Consider the following 19,854-nt stretch of genomic DNA (forward strand, 5'->3'; position numbering starts at 1 on the left):
TCCATTTGTAACTGTACAAGCAGTTCATTGAACGTGTCGTATACTGCCTTATCTTCATATGAGAAAATTTTTATTTGGAATGTTCTTGACCATAGTAAACAGACGTGCTTGGAGAAGCCAACCACATTTATTATAGTAATTCAGACTGGCGTTTGGTTTCTATAGTAATTTGTACTGCAGTAAAGTTCTAATGGAGGCATTCTGCTTTACTGGAAATTTATGGTTTTGAAAACTTCTAGTGCAGAAAATTTGCCGTCACGCTTTGAATAGCACGACGATCATCGATTTCCTAAGCGAACCACAAATTTCTCCTGCTTCTCCCCGCAGAGGTGGCCTAGTCACACAGTATCTTCCTCGTATGCGGCAAGTACTGACCTCAAATATCTGCGGCGCGGGAAGCCCAAAGGTCTTCTGAATTTTTTAGTGGCTAGGGGTGGCCCGCCACATTGTACTCAGCAAAATCAGGGTGTTCCACTGCGGCCGTGATGCGCGTTTTGTAAGAGATGCACGCATGAGCGGTGATGCTTTGTGGCGGATGAGCGTGTTTTTCCAAGGATCCGTGGTAGCAACGAAAACATGCTTTTTTTGTGCGTGCTTTGAGTTTGCTTCTTTTTTTTAGGATTTGCCGATGCTTTTAGCCTTTAATTTAGTACGTAGAAGCGCCCAGGCGGTCCGCTGTTAGCTTCTTAAACCTTTTTTTTTTTCGTGCCCGCGTGGGCGTTTCGGATATATAACGTTTTGAAGGATAGAGCGTGCTTTCATGCCGCGTATTTTAACACGTGTAACTGTTAGGGATGGCAAATCTCGTCAACATTTGAATAGAAGGCTGGATGTTGGAAGACAATTAGATGTGCTTTTAGTGCGGTTGTTTAATGTGTGGTTAGTTGTATCGGAAATATTGCTTTGACAGCACAGTCTGAGTGCGGCCACATGTTTGAACACGTTCGAATGCATGCCACACCTTAAGTTTATGCGGCATTTGTGGCGTTTCCAATATTTCTAGAAAATGTTTCATGACATAGTAAGCGTTTAGGCTCTAGGCGTACTGGACTTTTCTTGTAGGTACGTGCTCTGAATGGTTCACTGCTTTCATTAGAAAAAGCCAAGTGCAAGATATGGCAAGAAAGACGGTAGAGCGTCCAGCTTGCGCGGCCCCCCTTACGGTAGACTAAGGGAAGGATGAGAATGGAGAGGATATGGAGTCGTTGATAGAGACTGTGGTGTAAATGTTAAACTAAAGAAAATGGAGGATAGTCAGGATGAGCTTGTGAAGCCGATCGAAGAGCTCAAAAATAAACTGATCACGGAGCGAGACACAAGGAAAGCTGTAGTAGAATGGGTTTTAGCAGCCTAGAAAGAAATTTTAGTGCGCTTAACCTTCGCCATTAAAGGGCCCCTCACCAGGTCTGGTTATCTTGAGCTAACATGCGCAGAGCATACATTGCGCGATAACGATTGTGTCTGCAAGACATTACATCGCTACGCGCCACGGAAATATCTGAAATTTTAAATTTAACGCCATTTGTCCTTCTCATGGCAGCCGCCGCGCTCCAAGCCGGACGGTGACGGAATCGTGCCCCTGCGCCTAAGTAGTCGTGTCCGCATTGCGACGTCGCTCGGGGTGACGCCTGACCTAAAGAATTATTCAAGACATCTGTTGCTTGAACTGACGAATTGAATTTTAGAGATATAATAAAACACACAAAAGGATTGTCTGCAAGTTTTTTTGTTTTACTTCGAACCGAAACAATAGAGATGTACTTCCCCTTCGTCTGCTTGCTCCCACGGTCGCGCGGTCAAGTGCGCAGGTACTGAAACTATGCAGTTTTCTACGGTGTTCCAGCGCGTCATCATACTCTGCGATCCACTTGTTCTCCCTCAGTATTCGTGTAGTGCTGAATTATACCGCTAGTCACGTTTCCTCCTGCAGAGTGCGTAAAATCATGTGCTGCGCCAATGACACTGCTAATAGAGACAACAGATCGCGCGCGACGCCGTCGGCGGAAGTGCGTAGCGCCGAAAAAGAAGTGAAGAGAAAAAATAAAGGCGGTGCCTGTGACGTATGCGTCACGTGATCTTCGAGGTCCGGTATGGGAGAACGCAAGTCAAATAACGAATTTCGCTTGCGTAGGCTAGAGGGGCGTGTGGAGAGAGAATCTTGCTTGGCAGTAGGGCCCACCTGCTGAAATCATGGGTTCGTTGGATTCAAACATTTGTCTCGGATATTAATGAGCCGATTTGAAATAATTTTCGGCAGAACACTGCGTAGAGAACATGTAAGACCTTGCAGTGTATAACCAAAATTTTCTATCCGGCCCGGTGAGTTGCTCTTTAAGAGAAAGCTTTACAGAACCGAAGACCAAGTGACAGAAAGTGCGCTAGCCCACTCCTGTCGTCTTTCTTGTCCGTGTCAGTCCAGCGCTATGACTGAAATTGAGGCCGAGAGAAAGGTTTTGAGGTTGCAGATAGATAGATAGATAGAAATGTTTATTGAAATGGAAAAGATTTGAAGAAGGGGTGGTTGGAGCCTCTCAGTCCAGGGCCACACTGGCCTCTACCGCCTGCCTGACCTGGCTAATTAAGGACTCTTGTCCTGCCAGGCCGGAGCGGGCGAGCTGTGCCTCCCACTGCTCAATTGTGTTGCTGGTATTTGGCCTGTAGTGGATCCGATTCCGCCGCCGCCGCCGCCGCCGTGAGCGTCTGCACAACGAGCGGATGTTTATGTTCGCGGCGCCGGCCTCCCCGGCGTGGAAGTCACCTACAATAAAGTTTCAGTTTCACCGCCCCTCGGCTGCTCGCCGGTCGCTCTCAAAGTTCGCTCTCTTCTCTCTGCGCGCGTCTGTCTATAGCGGACGCATTTCGCGCCCCTATAGCTTGGTGACCCAGACGTAGCAAGCTCACGCAATGGAAGACGAAATGAACACTACAGTAGTCAGCAACGACGCCCCGGCTCTTCAGCCCCAGTCAACAGTGCCAGGCGACATCCCTGCCCCCAGCGCTGCCATGGACGCCATTATTAATGCCCAGCTGCGGCTGCCGCCGTTTTGGTCGAAGAATCCCGCCGTGTGGTTCACGCAAGTAGAAGCCCTCTTCGATCTGCGGCGCATCACATCGCAACGTGTGATGTACCTCCATGTCGTCTCAGCACTTTCCTCCGAGGTAGCTGATGAGTTCGACGACGTCATAAGAGCCCCACATCCGGCCACGCCCTACGACCATTTCAAGGCCATAGTACTCACACGCAAAACCGTGTCCAAGAGAAGCCGTTTGCAGCAACTCCTCAACGCGGAAGAACTCGGCGATCGCCGACCGTCGCAGCTATTACATCGCATGCGACAGCTACTCGGCGACCGTACTCAAGACTCCGAGAGTCCACTATTGCGCGAGCTGTTTCTGCAACGCTTGCCTCAGACACTTGTCGTGGTTTTGGCAGCTGCGGATGATATGCCTCTTGACAAACTGGCAGAACTCGCGGACCGCGTGAACGACTACTCCGGCGCAAGGTCCGTGGTGTCCTCGACCACTGTCCCGTCAGCCCTCGAGGCCCGGCAATCTCGCCTCGAGGAGAAAATTGACAGCCTGATGGACGCCATGGCAGCAATGCAGATGAACACGCCTCGTCGCTCTCCACTGGCTAGGGGTGGCTCACGTTCGCGTTCCCGTTCCCGCCCAAGACACTAATGGCGGCGCGTGACTCAACCGCTACGGGAAGCCGCCTATTCTACATCACAGACAGGATCGCAGGCCATCGATTTCTTGTGGACACTGGTGCAGAGGTAAGCGTCATTCCTGCCTCTCGCCAGGACCGACACCGTTGTCCGAGGACTGCACCTTTGCAAGCTGTAAATACATCCACAATCGCAACATATGGCCAACGCTCCCTCACCATTGACCTGGGCCTGCGTCGCATATTTCGGTGGATTTTCATCATCGCCGACGTGCGCTTCGCCATATTAGGTGCGGACTTTCTTACCCATTTCGGTTTGAACGTGAATCTCCGCTCCCGTCAACTTGTGGACTGTACGACCAGCCTCTCCGTGCGAGGTATCCTCGCACCGCTGTCCGCCTCTACGCAACCAGCTCCGCATTCGCCATCATCAGAATTTGCCTCTATCCTCAGTGAATTTCCTGAACTTACCAAACCTACCAATGTGGAACATCCAGTGCGGCACACTGTGACGCACCACATCGTCACCACGGGTCCTCCAGCGTTCTGCAAGCCACGACGTCTTGCTGGAGACCGCCTCGCCACAGCTCGCAGAGAATTTGATCACATGCTGCAGTTAGGCATAATCCGCCCATGGTCAAGCAGCTGGTCATCTGCGCTGCACATGGTGCCCAAGCGTGACCCCGGAGATTGGCGTCCTTGTGGAGACTATCGTGCATTGAATGCCCGCACCACTCCCGACCGGTAGCCGCTCCCGCACATTCACGACTTTGCTACCACTCTTGCTGGAACAACCATATTTAGCAAGATTGACCTAGTCAAAGCATATCATCAAATTCCTGTGGAACCAGCGGACATACCGAAGACTGCCATCACAACACCTTTTGGCCTATTCGAGTATGTCCGCATGCCATTCGGGTTACGGAGTGCAGGCCAAACTTTCCAACGCTTCATCAATGAAGTCATACCTGGTCTGCACTTCGTCATCGCCTATCTTGATGATCTGCTGGTGGCAAGTTCTTCCCCAGAGCAGCACGCTGACCATCTGCGGTTGCTGTTTTCACGACTGCAGGAACATGGCTTAACTATCAACACAGCCAAATGCGTCTTTGGTGTTGACAACGTCGAATTTCTTGGACACCTTGTCACACCTGAAGGAATCAAGCCATTGGACAGAAAGGCTCAAGCTCTGCGGGATTTTCCACGTCCAACGTCGCTTCGCAAGCTCCGCGAATTTCTCGGGCTTCTGAACTTCCATCGTCGGTTCCTGCCTAATATAGCGCGCATCATTCTACCTCGGACTGATATGCTGAAGGCTCCAAAGGGACCATCTGCGATCTTGGAGTGGACATCCGAAGCAGACGCCGCCTTCCAAGAAGCCAAGAATGCTCTGGCACAAGCCACCCTCCTAGTGCATCCCCTAACTGACGCGCCCATGCGGCTCATCACCGACGCCTCCTCCAGTGCCGTTGGTGCAGTTTTACAACAATTCCAGCAGAATCTGCGGTGTCCACTCGGTTTCTTTTCGCAGAAGGTGAAGCCGGCAGAGACTCGATACAGCACTTTCGACCGCGAACTCCTCGCTGTCTACCTTGGCATTCGCCACTTTCGCCACCTTCTCGAAGGTACCGTGTTCCACGTACTCACGGATCATAAGCCACTGACATTCGCTTTCCGTGGAAACCACAGCACACACACGTCCCGGCAGATTCGGCACCTGCATTTTATTTCCGAATTCACGACCGACCTACCGTACATCGAAGGACCCGTTAATGCGGCTGCCGATGCCTTGTCACGTGTCGACGCGCTTTCCACTGCTGCTGTGGATTTCGACATCATCGCAGAGGCACAACATTCTGACAACGAGCGGCGTGACCTGCGTGCAGGGTCCACATCTCTCTCGTTTGCTGAGGTGCCACTGCCGTTCTCCTCCGGCACGATCGTCTGCGACATGTCAACAGGCTGTGCCCGCCCATTTGTGCCTTCCTCGCACCGTCGTCAAGTTTTTGGCAAGCTACACGACTCGAGCCATCCTGGTGTTCGCGCCACTCAGCGCCTCATCACCTCCCGTTATGTGTGGCCCGGCATCAACGCAGATGTCCGCCACTGGGCTCGAGAATGTCAACGCTGCCGACGTGCAAAAACGACCCACCACACCAAGTCACCACTTCAACTCTTCCGTCCGCCCGACTCTCGCTTTGACCACGTTCACATCGACATTGTCGGTCCGCTGCCTTCATCGCGTAGTAAACGATACATCCTCACCTGCGTTGACCGCTACACGCGCTGGCCTGAAGCGTTTCCCGTACACGATATTACGGCGCCAACCGTGGCGTCCGTTTTCGTAGCCGGTTGGATATCTCGTTTCGGCTGCCCCAGCGTGGTAACAACCGACCGCGGACGACAGTTTGAAAGTGAGCTCTTCGGAGCGTTAACAAGCATCCTCGGTATCCGCCACATCCACACAACTGCATACCATCCGTCAGCAAATGGAATGGTGGAAAGGCTTCACCGCCAGTTGAAAGCCGCCCTCATCGCCCGCGACGCTCGAACTTCATGGGTCGACGACCTGCCGCTAGTTCTACTAAGTATTCGGTCGGCCATAAAAGAGGACCTCGGGTGTACTGCTGCCGAAATGGTCTACGGGACGACACTACGTCTACCCGGCGAATTCTTCGCACCACCGGCAGTCCCCAACCTCTCGCCTCCTGCCTACGTTGAACAACTTCGGTCGCTCTTTGAGCGCTTGCGACCTACATCACCTCGACAGCCCTCCACTTACGACGTTTTCGTAAGCAAAAACCTAGCTGCCTCAACTCACGTTTTCGTGCGCCGCGAAGGCATCCGACCCGGCCTCACTGCACCGTACGACGGCCCGTTCGAAGTACTGCAGCGCGGAGAAAAGACTTACTGTTTCTGTGAACAGCCGTGAAAACGTGATTTCAATCGACCGTGTGAAGCCTGCGTACATGGCAAACTTGTGCGTTCCTCCTGCACTCCCCACTGGTTCCCCGCCCGATTCTCCCCCATCCATACCCTGCCCCGTGAGCAAGCACGTGTCCTGGGCATCAGCGCGACAGCAGCGACCTTTGTATCTACGGGGGGGAGCCCTGTAGTGGATCCGATTCCGCCGCCGCCGCCGCCGCCGTGAGCGTCTGCACAACGAGCGGATGTTTATGTTCGCGGCGCCGGCCTCCCCGGCGTGGAAGTCACGTACAATAAAGTTTCAGTTTCACCGCCGCTCGGCTGCTCGCCGGTCGCTCTCAAAGTTCGCTCTCTTCTCTCTGCGCGCGTCTGTCTATAGCGGACGCACATCGCGCCCCTATATGGCCTATGATGGTGCTTAGTGCACTCCGAGGTTATATGTATTAGGGTAGGTATGCCACCGCACCAAGGACAGTTCACCCTATAACGAGTGGGATACATGGCATTTAGCAATATTAAACAGGGGAACACCCCGGTCTGTATTTTACGCCAATCGGCGGCCTCTTCCTCGCTAAGTTGTGAGTGAGGCGGCGGGTATTTTCTGCAGACTCTGCGCTGATGAGCAAGGATGTCTTTGGCATTTATATTGGTAGAATTTTGTGAGGGATAGTGCGACTGGTTGGGGTGGCTGGAGAGGACGCCGTCGCTCGGTTAGTGAACCCTCGAGCTAACGCGTGAGCCTTTTCGCCCCCGCGTGAGCCCTTGTACCCCCGCGTGGCCCGGGCACCTGAGTAGGCGATGATGGTGGTTGAAGGATTTTGGGATTATCGCGAGGCAAGCCGCAGTCACTTGCCCCTTGAGAAACATACGACATGTCTCCTGGAAGTGTGATTCCACTGCTAATATTTCAGGCGAGGTGGGGGATCCCGCCGTGGCCGACGCGGTAATTTGCTGTTGGCTGATCGCGTTCACGACTGCAGGGCGTACCGGCTTTGGTAGCGCTGCCCGGTCGCCTCTTCAAACAGAGCTGCTTCCGTGTAGTACCTGTTGTACCTATGATTATTAGAGTACGCTGATTGAATGTGTTGTGCGCGTGCTTTGCGCCTTTCTTTGTTGAACACGGTATGCATATTTTTTGGAATTGGGGCTACTGTAATTTTGGATCTGATCGAAAGAGGGAAAGGTACGGCCTGCTCTGCGAGATAAATGGGGTATGCTGGGATATTGAGTCTAGCCAATATTGCCCTACCAGTTTTTGTAAAGCTGAGGCGCTCCCTTTGTCTTATCAGGGTGGCCTGCCTCAGTTCGTCGAAAGTATTGTGCACTCCCAAAGCTGACATGCGCTCCGTTGAAGTACATTTAGGCAGGGCCAGAGCAGCTTTGAAAGTGGTTCGGATTATTGTGCCTCCCGTGGTTGCAGAAGTAAACAGCAAAGAGAGAAGATATGGTGTTTTTCAAGGCAATGGGATCCAGTTCAATCACAGGCTTAGGCGAGAAATGGACTGTGACTTGAAGGTTGCGCAGTTGCTGTCTTGTAGGGCCCACGGGCGCACAAGAGGCCCACGTAAGTAGTGATGAAGAAGAAGCTCCCCTAGGGATACCACAGACTACCAGCGCCGCCAGTGAGAGAAAAAGAATGAAAAGAAGAAATAAGAGAGCTCCCCATGCAATCGGGTACATAAACATGTAGGACGGCAGAAGAAAGGAAAATGGTTAGAGACTGAGGAGCTGTAAAATACAGAAGGAATAGGTGTGTGCGCGGTTGAGAAACGCCGCTTAAAAGCAAGGTTTGGGTACGGGCTAGTTGGTATTAAATTGTTGCAAACATCACTTACAGCGCATACATAGACAAGGACCAGTCTTCGTCGTTCTTTTGGTCCCTTGTCCATGTACGCGCTCTAAGTGATGTTTGAAGCGCCTTAGAAACATAGCAGAACCACCAATCATTGAAAATTAAGTTTGGGAAGGGTGCAACAGAACTAAATCAGAAAGTGTGGGGAACCGGAAGGCTCGTACATAATGGAACCAAATGAGAAACAGTAAATTCAAAGTGTCGAGAAAATTTTCCGTTGGCAGGCACGGTGTGGAAAAATCACTTGGATGTGTGTAACGTATTTATAGACGGGAAAAAACTGCAAAGAGAGGAACCAATAGTTGGTTAAATGCCTTAATGCTGGCAATAAAAGTTTCTAGAATCGAAATTATCCTGTTAGGTGACACGAATGCCCACATACATAATCTAGACGTTTACACCGACAACAAGGGGAAGTTAATGCTAGATCCCCCTGAGCAACGTAACATCGTTATCATAAATGCAGGCCTAAATGTCATGGCCACATCCCAAGGGAAGTCGGAAATAGGCAATCGACTATTGATTATTGTGTAATGACTCAAGCTATCTTTGATAACTGGAGATAAATTACCACTGACGAGGAAGGCTTTAGCGACACAGACAGTGACCATAAACATATCATTTTAAAATTGTATATGTATTTGGGAAAGAGAGCAAGGAGCGAAGAATGAACAGTGTTAATTTAAACCCTAGGCAAATATGAAACATAGTCACAAATGTCGAGGAAGAACCTGGAAAATGGCCAAGCAAAGTGTGGTAATATTGTCACGTTTCGCAGCCTAACAAATGTAATCGCACAGCGTGGGACGCGCCTGTATGTATCCGAAGTTTCTGGAACGTTATCGATGCTTCTATCCGCTGTCTGTTGTCGCCGAACGTTATGTTATCTGATTTCATCACCTGACGCGAATGCTGTAGAACTTTGTGGAAGGCACGTGGGTCCGAAAGATTAGTCTGGAACATTCGATGACTGCTGTATAAAAGCCGACGCGCTTGACCCGCTGATCAGATTTTCGACGATCGCCGAGCGTGTTCGCCGCTATCATTGTGCTATAAGTGTAGCCTGTTTTGTGGGCACAGGTTCACCCAATAAAAGCTAGTTTTGCTTTTCACACTACTGCTACTGTGTTCTTTGACGTCACTGGCCACCGACGACCTGCGCGAGACTATCCGACCTTTGGACTTTGTTTCTTTTCGTTGTTTTGTTACTTATGTTGAATAAGTGTCCCTTTGTGTTTCGCTCTCTTATATTTGTAGCATCGGGACGATGCTACAAATATAAGAGAGCGTCTCATTGTAATGGCGAGAGAAATAAGGAAAGATAAACAACATTCTTGTTGGGAAGAGGGAACCGAAGAGCTGGCGAAACAGGAAGATAAGAGAAGCGATTGACGAACGACATAAAGCATCAGAAGAACATAGACAAAGCAAAGCAAAAAGGCGCAGCTGCCGCAGATTGAACCAGGCCGAAAAGGGAAAATATACCAGGACAAAAAGCCTGTTGTCGAAGTACTCCTTCGAGCAAAGATAAATAGTGAAAGTGAACGTTGCCTGTCAGACATAGGTAAAAAAAGGAATGGCGCACCTCGAACATTTTGGAATCACATAAACGTATAAGGCAGAAAGTCTGGAACACTACAACAACGTATCCTACACAAGGATGGAAACCAACTGATGAGGATGCTGCGTTAAATTATATGCGAAAAATAGCAGCTTATTCATTCCAAGGCGATAAGGAGGCGGTTTCCGAGATAAAGAAGAGCATAAGCGGGACCTAGATGGGAAAGAGTTGGTGCTGAGTAATTTCAACCGGAAGAAAGCCGAAGAGAAAATGCCTAAGCGCGCAGCAGCATGTTTAGACGAGGTTCACGTTAGGCTGATTTACAAACAAAGACCAAAATGTAAGGAAGCTCTGCTGAAATCAGTAGAAATACATTTTAAACACCTAAACCACCCAGAGGACGAAATTTAGATTCTGTGTTGCAGTTGTGCACGAGTCTGTAACCAACGCGTTGCCGCGAGAATTTTCCAAAATGGTGCCGTGACAGCGGAGTTACCTGCGTTGATTGATCGAAGCGCGGCCCTCGCTCGTGTCGCTCTTTCCTTCGCTACTCGGGGCTTTTGGGCTGATCTCCTCCACGCCGAAGGCTCCTCCAAATACCACGTGACATACGTCATCGCCACCGCGCTTTTCAATATAATTTCCACTCCCGGTTACCGCGATTCCACGCTTCTCGGCTACACCATAAAGAAATTCCACAAAAACGGACACTCCCATTCACTCCAGCGGCCAAATCGACTGTAGCAATCCAACCTGGCGGCAATATTACGTGAACCGCACTTCCGGTTTCGGTATTGGGCGCGGGCGTTTTGAACGCTAGGTTATGCCGGCTGCGCTGATCGGCGCGACATCTTTTTTTCCTTCTTCTGCTCCAACGTGCTCGGTCTTGGCGCGGAGTCATTTTATTATTAGGTAAAAATGATTGCGAACGGTCTTCTCAAGCCTCCATGAGAATCTGTCTCACGTGAAGTTTCATACAGTAGACGCAGACACCACGTGAATTGAGGAAATTTTTATTTGGTTCTATATAAATGCTCGTTCCCGCCTCTTTGTGCATTCACCCAACGATGTGCAACCAGGTAAGCAGCAATGGCGTACGAAACACCACCGCACACCATCAGCTGAAAAAAAAATAAATTACAAGCATGCGCCATATTGGCATTAGCAGCTTATAAGGATACTGCGTTTAGAGGCGAAGCGTGCGAAAGTGGTGAATGGCGGCATTACAAACAAAAGCAATTCGCTTTTACATATATGGCATAGAAAATACCCGACTCATCCCAAATGATACAATGCATACGATATTGCGAAAATATCTGATCTTCAGCAATTCCCCCATTCCCGGGCATTATTTCCTGCACATTGAGAGCACAATTACATAGCGACTTCGAGTTTCCTAAACTACTGTACCTTAGCCGACACGATGGTAGCTACATACTCAGACATGGCCACAACAAAGGCTATCAGCGAGACCATGCTAGACGCTCGCAGAATTATTTCCACTCGCACTCAACACAAATGCGTGGGTGCAAAACCTGTTTTCATTCGTACAGAAGACATTTTAGAGTTACAAGTTCCCGGTGTTTCAGCTCCTTGGCATTATCTTTTGCGCATTCTGCCGACGCAAACAACACACTCCCGTGCTATCCATCGCTCTTGGTAATACCTCGTCGCGTTTAGAGAAGTGTGAGTACCAAAAGAAGGAGGATGCTGCCGCGGGGCCATAAAAAGCGTCACAGTACTATCCCGTTATGATTCAGTACGCACCAAACTAACTTTTCGCTTAACTCTAAACCGCTTTTCGCTAACTGCGTCGCAATGCCAGGCGCGGCGAGTGTGCCTCAACAGTATTCCAAAAACTAACGAAATTAATTACAATAATGTGGGACCCACTGAAACTAACTTCCATAGGATGGTTGGCCTCTTTTTGGCCAACTTTCATAAGCCCAAATTTCGGGAAGGGCGTTGCAGACTGTCAAAGCAAATTTCTCACCTTGCCGCAGTCCAATACTACAATGCATAGCGCCATGTCGAAGTGCAGAAGGAACGTAAGAATACGCCGGCAGCCCGAAGAACCAGGCTACAGCCATAAATGAGACAGCCTGGTCACTGAACTGGCAAACGCTCCCATGCGCAGCCGGCGTCATTTGGTTCGGCTGCGTCTCTGGCGCATGACGCACGCATTTTGCATATCTGGAGTGTCATTGGCCTGTTGCTAGGTGGCATGAGAAAAATGTCAGACAGCATAAGTTTATTTATACGCAATGCTCTTTAGTTTTAGCTGGAAAGAATGAAAAAATGAATATCAAGAAATGTCGGGTAACTTCATTTAACATTATTGTTTCCGATGTTTGCGGCTCTATAACGGACGGCATTAATACTGTCGTGATGTATTTCCTGTTGGTAATTGTGGGCGAGTGCCCCATCTTGTGGAATTTCTTCCTCTGTGGCTACCCGCTGCTGCTGCCGTGCCCCTACAAAGCGTGCCGCTATTGACCATGTGTTGCGCGCACGTTTATAAAGGCTTGTCAATGCTAGCCAGGGGAAACACTGGGAAGGCGGGAGATGGATATTCAGTACGATGAGCAAAACAAGAACAAGGTTAAAGCAGCAGTCAACGTTTCGGCCGAGACGTACTAGGTCGAAATACTCTGAAACGGCATTGCGTCGATGGAAGTGGACACGTGGCGACCAACGGAATGACGAAGTAAATTTGGCAGCCCGCCGGCATTGAAGCGCTAGGCCAACGCCGCAAACAGCAAGGAGATAACGCAAGCTCCTCAGGGGCCGGACCGGTGGTGACCTCGGAGACGTGACGAAAGGCAGGGGGGTGGCGACGTCGACGACGCAGACGGTCTTTCTCAAGCCAGTTTCGGTTTCAAGGAGCCTGGCAAGGGGAAGTAATTGTTCGCGTAGCTACCACATGAAATGCACTATTCATAATTTGATCATTGGGATAGGTAGTTTGGATGACGAGCCCCAATGCACTTATTTTGTTTAGCCACCTGTTGTTGATAATTAGAAAGTTATTCTTGTAACTTCGGTAATTACACACGTATGTGCGGCAATTGCTCGGTATCTAGAGGACGCTAATCTGTACACTCGAACGGCAAACGCAACATTACCGCGATTTATTTTGTTATCATTTCAAAAAATTGGTGCAGCTAAAAAAACGCCTTATATAATGGATCCGTACGGTGACACGCCGTACGGAAACACCTTCGCTAGAGATGAACAGCTGCCATCACCGCTTTTCCCAGATCGTGGGAATGATATGGAATGGTACGTTCTGCAGGCTTAGGCCACTGACTGATAGCCCTTTTCCAGTTAACGGCATCATCAATGCAGCTGCGCGTGCGGTCTGCAGTGCGTGGCAAGTGCAAACTCGGAGGAGAGCATCTGCGGCAGGGAGTTGACAGAAGGAAACGACTGCAGGCAGCCAGTCTCGCGTCGTTTCGTTTTCTAGTCGGTCCTCTTGCAGCCAAGAACGGCATACGGATGCCCTTCTAGCTATCGCAAAATGTTGTCCTACTCTGTTCGCGCAGCTAATCGGACAGTTAAGCACATCTACGTTCGAACGCGAGCGATTGTGCACTTGAGCTGCGGGCCGTAGTTACCAGTGTGTTCAATGGGGCTGGTTGGTTCATCTTTAGGATAAAAACAGGAACAGTGCAACACAGTACGAGTGAGTAGACAGGAAAGAGCGCTGACTAGCACTATAGTTACCGAATCGCAAGTGGCCAGAAGCGAGCGACACGACGAGGAATACGCAGCGGGAGTGCGCGTACATGCTAGCAGACTGAGCGGAAGTAGTTCGTTCTTGGTAAACCAATCGACAGCGTCTTCCCCTGGTCACATCACTAGACGAACCCTGGTGAGGTCACGACGAGCGCTGGGGTTACCGGCAGCGCCCGGAGAGGAACACTGGATTTCTTAAATTTTATTTTGTGGTGCCCTCGGCGCGTAGCGTGGCCACGTTTGGCATCGTTGATTGTAACGGCATGCAGAAATCAATTCCTGTTTTTATTTGAAATGTTTAAAGAAATGTCCGAGGTGGTGTAGGGGCCTGTTAATAGATAGACGAATACCGAGAACATTGCCGACACAGAATAGATTCAATTTATATAAGGTTGTACAACAAATATATATATATATATATATATATATATATATATATATATATATATATATATATATATATATATATATATATATATATATATATATATATACCAGGAAAAAAAGCAGTTCTGGGGCCGGATAAATATGCACAGTGAAGTAGACGCGCGTATGAAGCGGATTATTGCCGTTTCGGCCGGGGTCCGGCCTTCCTTAGAAACGTGAAACATGCAAACTCTCTCTGGCACGGCAGCGGCCGGCCAAAGGCGGAACAACTGGAGTGCCACGATAGTTCACTGGCGAAATGTGTTCCCGAACAATGTAGGGCCCGATAAAATGGGACTAAAATTTCTCGCACAATCCAGGAGTGCGTACTGGGGTCCACCATAACACTTCCTCTCCAGGGTGGAAGGAAACGACACGGTGAGATGCATCATAGCTAATTTTGCAGTCTTGTTGACTGGCGTCGGTGTTGAGGCTGGCATGTTCGCGACAGCGGGCAATGCGGGAAACGAACTGCTCACACACTGATGTGGACGAAGGCATGGGGACACTGAAGAAAGAAACGTCGAGTATAGTGAGCGCTTGGCGACCATACACAAGGAAAAAGGGCGAGTACCCCGCAGTGCGTTGGACGACCGTGTTGTATGCGAAAGTGACGAACGGTAGAATGACATCCCAATTGGTGTGGTCAGGGTTCATGTACATAGATATCATGTCGGACAGCGTGCGATGAGAGCGCTCTGTGAGAACATTAGTTTGAGGGTGGTAGCTGGAAGTCGTTTTATGGATGGTATTGGACGCACGGAGAACATCGTCGAGTAGTTTGGAGAGAAAGGTCCTGCCGCGGTCACTCAAAAGGACACGTGGGGCTCCGCGCCATAAAAAGATGGCTTCTAAGCAAAAGGCTGCAACCTCCTCTGCGGATCCCGAAGATAGAGCGGCTGTTTCAGCGTACCGTGTCAGGTGGTCTACCGCTGTGACGATCCATCGTTTACCACCGGTGATTAAGAGTAGCGGTCCATAGAGGTCGATACCAAGGACTGCGAAAGGAGCTTCAGGACACGGGACAGGTTGGAGCAGTCCAGCCGGAGGTGAGGTCAGTTGTTTGCGGTGTTGGCAGAGCGAACAGGAAGCCACGTATTTCCCTACGCTGGTTGCAAATCCAGGCAAAGAGAAGTGGCTGCGAATTCGCTCATAGGTTTTATGGAAACGAAATTCACGGGCAGTGGGATTGTCGTGAAAGGTCGCCAATATCTGGGCCCGAATTGATCGCGGAACGACAGGAACCCAATGGTGTCCTTCGGTATGAAACACGTACCGATATATTATCGAATTTTCGATCTTGAAGGTTTTCAACTGCCGACGGAGCCGAGCGAGGTGTGCGAGATGTTCCGCGAATACGTTCCATAACGGAGTGGCAGTAGGGGTCATTGCGTTGGCTAGAGGCAAACGTATGAGAATGGCTGGATGGGAGCCGGTCGAGAGCAGCGAGCGAAGGGAATGCAGGCGACGTGCCCTTCGGTTTGCTCACGAAAGCTGGTAAGCAAGCAGCGTTTGAAGATGGTGGTAGGGGACAACGAGAGAGAGCATCGGCATCCTGGTGTTTCTTTCCAGATTTGTAGGTGACGTCGAAGTCGCATTCTTGTAAACGAAGTATCCAACGGCCGAGCCGTCCCGTTAATTTCTTTAGCGTCGCCAACCAGCATTAGGCGTGGTGATCAGTAACGACCGTAATGTGGCGGCCGTGCAGATAAGGCGGACATTTTTGGACGGGCCAAACAATGGCGAGACACTCTTGCTCGGTAATCGTATAACGTTTCTCTGCAGCTGTTAGCGTGCGACTCGCGTATGTAACCACACGTTCTTCAGAATTTTGCTGACGTTGCAGAAGAACAGCGCCGATACCGTGTCCGCTGGCGTCAGTATGTAGAAGAGTGGCCGTGGTGTTGTCGAAATGACAAAGCACAGGTTCGGACGTGAGGGCACGCTTGAGGGCGTCAAAAGCAGTTTGACATTCGTCCGACCATACGTAGGGAGCTCCAGAAGGAAGGAGTTGATGCAGCGGCGCCGCAATTGTGGCATAGTTACGTATGAAGCACCGGAAATACGAAGCTAGGCCAAGGAAGCTACGCAAGTCTTTGGTGCGTTGAGGCCTGGAGAAGCGGAGGACAGCGGTAATCTTGTCGAGGTCGGGTTGAAGGCCCTCCTGGCTGACAAGATGTCCGAGCACTTTAATGGTTTTGCTGGCGAAGTGGCACTTTCTTGTATTCAGCTGAAGGCCAGCAACGGAGAGGCATGTCAGGACTTCGCCGAGGCGCTGCAATTGCTGATGGAAAGTCGACGAAAATATGATGATGTCGTCAAAGTAGCATAAGCAAGTCTTCCACTTCAGGCCCCGTAGTATGGTGTCAATCATCCGCTCAAGTGTGGCGGGAGCATTACACAGGCCGAACGGCATTACATTAAATTCAGAAAGTCCATTGAGTGTTCCAAAGGAGGTTTTCTCCTTGTCTGCTTCATGCATGGCTATCTGCCAATATCCGGTGCGTAGTTCAAGGCTGCAGAAATACTCCGCGCCTTGTAATGAATCTAACACATCATCCATTCGGGGCAGTGGATATACATATTTGTGTGTTATTTTGTTCAAGGCGCGGTAGTCTACGCGAAATCGCTCTGAGCCGTCTTTCTTACGCACCAAAACGACAGGTGACGACCAAGGGCTTGAGAATGGGCAGATTATGCTACGTTTCAGCATGTCGGCAACGTGGTTATCGATGATCTGTCGTTCAACGGAAGAAACGCGATATGGCCACCGTCGCACTATGCTAGTTCCATCTGTGTGTATGCGATGAGCCGTCGCAGAAGTCTGTCCCAGAAGAGGAGAGTGTACGTCGAATGAGTCTTTATGCTTGGATGACAATGCCAGTAACTCCCCCGTCTGCTGTGGCGTTAAATTGGAGCTGATGGTGCTAGCGAGAACAGAAGCAGGGACCGGATCCATAGCTGTTGGTGGTTGTGAAACAGCAGTAGTCGAGGTAAGCACAGAGACAGGCTGTATGTCCAAGGCGCACATGAGAGCGGCGCCTTTAGAAAGTATAACTGGCTCATTGGTTGTTTTCAGTAAAGCCAAAATGGCCATGCCATTGGTAAAGCGAACAAGGCTGGGTGCCAGATCAATCAATTTGAATAAGCAACGGGCTGATGGTACAACTAAAACGTCACCATCGGCGATGTCAGAGTTAACTACAAGGAGTTGTTCGCGACCAGGGGGCACCATACAATCGTCAACAGATCGTAATCGAAGGCGTGGTTCTTACTCATCGTCGGAATGGTCGGTCTCTCTCAAGTTAATGAGGCGCTGACGGCACGAGATGAAAGCAGACGCCGAAGAGAGAAAGTCCCACCCTAGTATAAGCATGTGGGCACAGGAAGTCAACACGGCGAACTAGATATGGAGGCGTATTCCATCGATCAAAACTCTAACGGGGCATCGCGCCGATGGCCGAATCGCAACATTATTTGCACCACGAAGAAGAGCTCCACTGTAAGGTGTGGTAACTTTGCGTAGACGAGCGCACAAGCCAGCGTGAATAATGGAAATAGCTGCTCCCGTATCAATCAATGCTAGGACAGTTACGCTACACACACGAATAAATAATTGGCCGGGCACTCTGGAGGAATTGTAGTCCATGCCAGCCATGCAGCTTTCCCCCCCAAAAAACTGCACCATCTAGTTTTCCGAACGGTAGTTAGGAATGCAGGTAACCAGTTGCAGGGGTGATGTAGAGCGTCGGAGAGGGGAGGGCGAGTGGCGGCGACCTGGAGGGTAGTTGCGAGGCGCCTCGGGAGCTGCAGAAAGTGAGCGTGGGGAGAGCCAGCGCTGGTAAGCACTCGGAGGAAGCAGTGGGTCTCTCTCATAAATATCATAGCCACGGCGTTCATCCTATTGTGGTCTTCCGCAAAGATCCGATATGTGCGCCTGAATACCGTAATAATAACAAATGGGGTGGGGCTTGGCCGGGTAGTGTGAAATGATGTGGCAGACGGACGGGTTGGTAGAGTCGCCAGATGGTTGGGGCCAGTAGCAGGAGCTGGAGGCGCTGTCCGAGAGAACGCTGGTTGCATAGCGGCAACCTGAGCATACGAGGTGGATGGCGAAAGAGGGCCACAGCTTGCAGCGCAGGTCATGGAGGACAGCTCTTCTTTGGTGATGTCGCGCAGGCTAGGAACTGAAGGCTGAGGCCGGAGAACGGGAGGACTGGGCAGGCCACATGCTCTTCGCATATGCTCTTCGCATATGCTCTTCGCAGATCTTCGCACATGAAGGTCAGAATCAGCAGAGGCAGGTCGGTATCCTACCAAGGGAGCGCGTCACCGGCGGCAGGTTGTAACCGGATGGCCTGCAGTGCGTCGAGGTGTTGGCAGGTCGCGATCACCTCGCTTACGGTATTTGGATTCTTGATCGCCAGTGCGTTGAACGGGACGTGGGCAATACCCTTTAGGATGCGCCGAACACGATCAGATTCCGTCATTGTCGCGTCAACACGGCGACAAAGGGCGAGGACGTCCTCGATATAAGAGGTGCATGTTTCCTCGGGAAGTTGCGTCCGTCCATCAAGCTTTTTCTTGGCGACCTCAGAGCTAACGTTGGGAGCGCCATTAGTCTGCCGAAGCTGGTGTTTGAATGCCGCCCAGTCAGGCAAGGTGCTCTCGTGGTTGAGAAGTTGAGAAACGAAGTCTTCGCAACGTAATTGAGGTAGAATGCAACGTTGCAAGCTTGTGCATGTCATCCCACCAGTTAGACTCACTCACGCGGTTATAATTGTCCAGCGAGTCATCAACGTCGTCACGATGAAGGCCAGCAAGCATGGTGGGACAGCGTTGCCGCGTGCTGACGGTCCATGAAGGAACGGCCGGTGGGGCAGAGATGGTGACGCCGGAGGCTCCTGGAGGATTTTCTTGGGGCATGCTTGTGGAAAGGCGGAGCAAGTGGCGGCCTGAACGAAGCTACAGGGAAACTCGAAGGCGTAGAGGACCAAGGGATCGAAAGCAACCCCCACCACTTGCGAGATAGCTGTTAAGCCGCAACGGTTTATTTCGCAGCTCGCGCGCTGAAGATGACGGTGGGCCATGATGATGAATATATGCAGATGAAGCAGATGAAGGGGTAATATAACGCTGACAATATATATATATATATATATATATATATATATATATATATATATATATATATATATATATCGTACGTTTACAATTACAGCGGCAATATACAGGTTAGCAATGTAGATGACTAATCTAAAGCTCCAAGCATGGGTACCGAATAATACTATATTCGGAGGACTTCAGAATGGCTTCAGGATCGTTAGGCGTCTGTATGATAAATTTTTGTCCTTACTCTGTGTATTGAAATATGCAGAGTAGAAAGGAGATCGTTCTACGTGGTCTTTGAGGACATTACAGAGGCGTATGACAACGCAGACCGCAACATTTCGAGGTATATTTTAGGAGGGGAAGGCTTAAGCGACGACTGTATACAGCTTCTGTGGGATATTTACCCCGAAAATACCGCTTGCGTCAGATAGGAAGAATGAAGGCTGAAGAGAAAGTTGATATCAATGCGGGTTCGAGGCAGGGGTTAACTGTCCCTGCTGATCTTTATGATGTACATGCTGATGATGGAGATGGCACCAGAGATAAGTAGTATTGGGTTTAATCTCATACAAA

At 50.1% G+C, this 19,854-nt stretch overlaps 1 protein-coding gene across 1 annotated transcript; it reads left to right on the top strand.

The window, feature by feature from the left end:
- The first annotated feature begins 2,904 nt into the window (after positions 1-2,904).
- On the top strand, positions 2,905-18,451 carry LOC139052586 (uncharacterized). The gene is made up of 2 exons (XM_070529668.1): positions 2,905-3,649; positions 18,438-18,451. The coding sequence occupies exons 1-2, from the start codon at positions 2,905-2,907 to the stop codon at positions 18,449-18,451; spliced, it is 759 nt and encodes a 252-aa protein (XP_070385769.1).
- The last annotated feature ends 1,403 nt before the right edge of the window (positions 18,452-19,854 follow it).

Source organism: Dermacentor albipictus, unplaced genomic scaffold, assembly GCF_038994185.2.
Source record: "Dermacentor albipictus isolate Rhodes 1998 colony unplaced genomic scaffold, USDA_Dalb.pri_finalv2 scaffold_27, whole genome shotgun sequence".
Lineage (NCBI taxonomy): Eukaryota > Metazoa > Arthropoda > Arachnida > Ixodida > Ixodidae > Dermacentor > Dermacentor albipictus.

What these genes read in the sequence shown, in the direction of transcription:
- LOC139052586 (XM_070529668.1), top strand. Translation starts at nt 2,905, where the DNA reads ATGGAAGACGAAATGAACACTACAGTAGTCAGCAACGACGCCCCGGCT.